Source organism: Lentinus tigrinus (genome assembly GCF_003813185.1).
Source record: "Lentinus tigrinus ALCF2SS1-7 unplaced genomic scaffold L226scaffold_69, whole genome shotgun sequence".
NCBI classification, from domain to species: domain Eukaryota; kingdom Fungi; phylum Basidiomycota; class Agaricomycetes; order Polyporales; family Polyporaceae; genus Lentinus; species Lentinus tigrinus.
The window spans coordinates 77,086-77,601 of record NW_027137978.1 but is presented as its reverse complement, the minus strand read 5'-3'; the positions used below and the strand labels follow the sequence as shown (position 1 = coordinate 77,601).

General features: G+C 50.6%; 1 protein-coding gene across 1 annotated transcript in view; it reads left to right on the top strand.

Annotated features, from left to right (window-relative positions):
- L226DRAFT_576597 (uncharacterized protein) overlaps positions 1-418 on the top strand; it is a gene marked incomplete at both ends in the record, with an annotated part of 2,828 nt that extends 2,410 nt beyond the window's left edge. The window contains one exon of the mRNA XM_067685384.1: positions 340-418. Within this exon, the coding sequence (XP_067528820.1) occupies positions 340-418 (79 nt within the window). The remainder of the gene's footprint in view (positions 1-339) is intronic.
- Positions 419-516: the final 98 nt, after the last annotated feature.

Here is a 516-nt window from a genome sequence, read left to right as displayed (position 1 = left end):
AGCTCAATGGGCCTCTCGATCGATGGTTCTCTTCGACCAGTAGAAACAAATTCTTCGCATTCGCAGGATACCCCGAATCAGCACCTTATGGTCATGATGTTGTGCCTCAACAGGGCCTCAGCATTCAAAATAATGACTACACATCATTCCGCAATGCTGTGAACAAGCTTGCCAACCACAGCATTCAGTGGCAGCAGCTGCTCTTCGAGGTCTTGGAAGTTGATCTGCTGGTGGTTGATGGGGTTCCCTGGTTCTACAACCCAGACAACTTTGTGATCCACATGCAGACCCAACCAACTCTCAATCCTTCCCCTACTTTGCCATCCTCTTCTCCTCCAGAACCCTCCCAATTTACTTCTATCCCTTCCTCAACTTCAGCACCCTCTCAATCTGCTCCTATTCCTCCTCTGTCTGCTGAATCCTCCATACCACACATCGACTCCTCTCAGCAGTCTGTATCTGAAGATTCTGCTATGCCCCCTCCCCCTACCGACCTTCCTCAGCAGCCCACAGCTC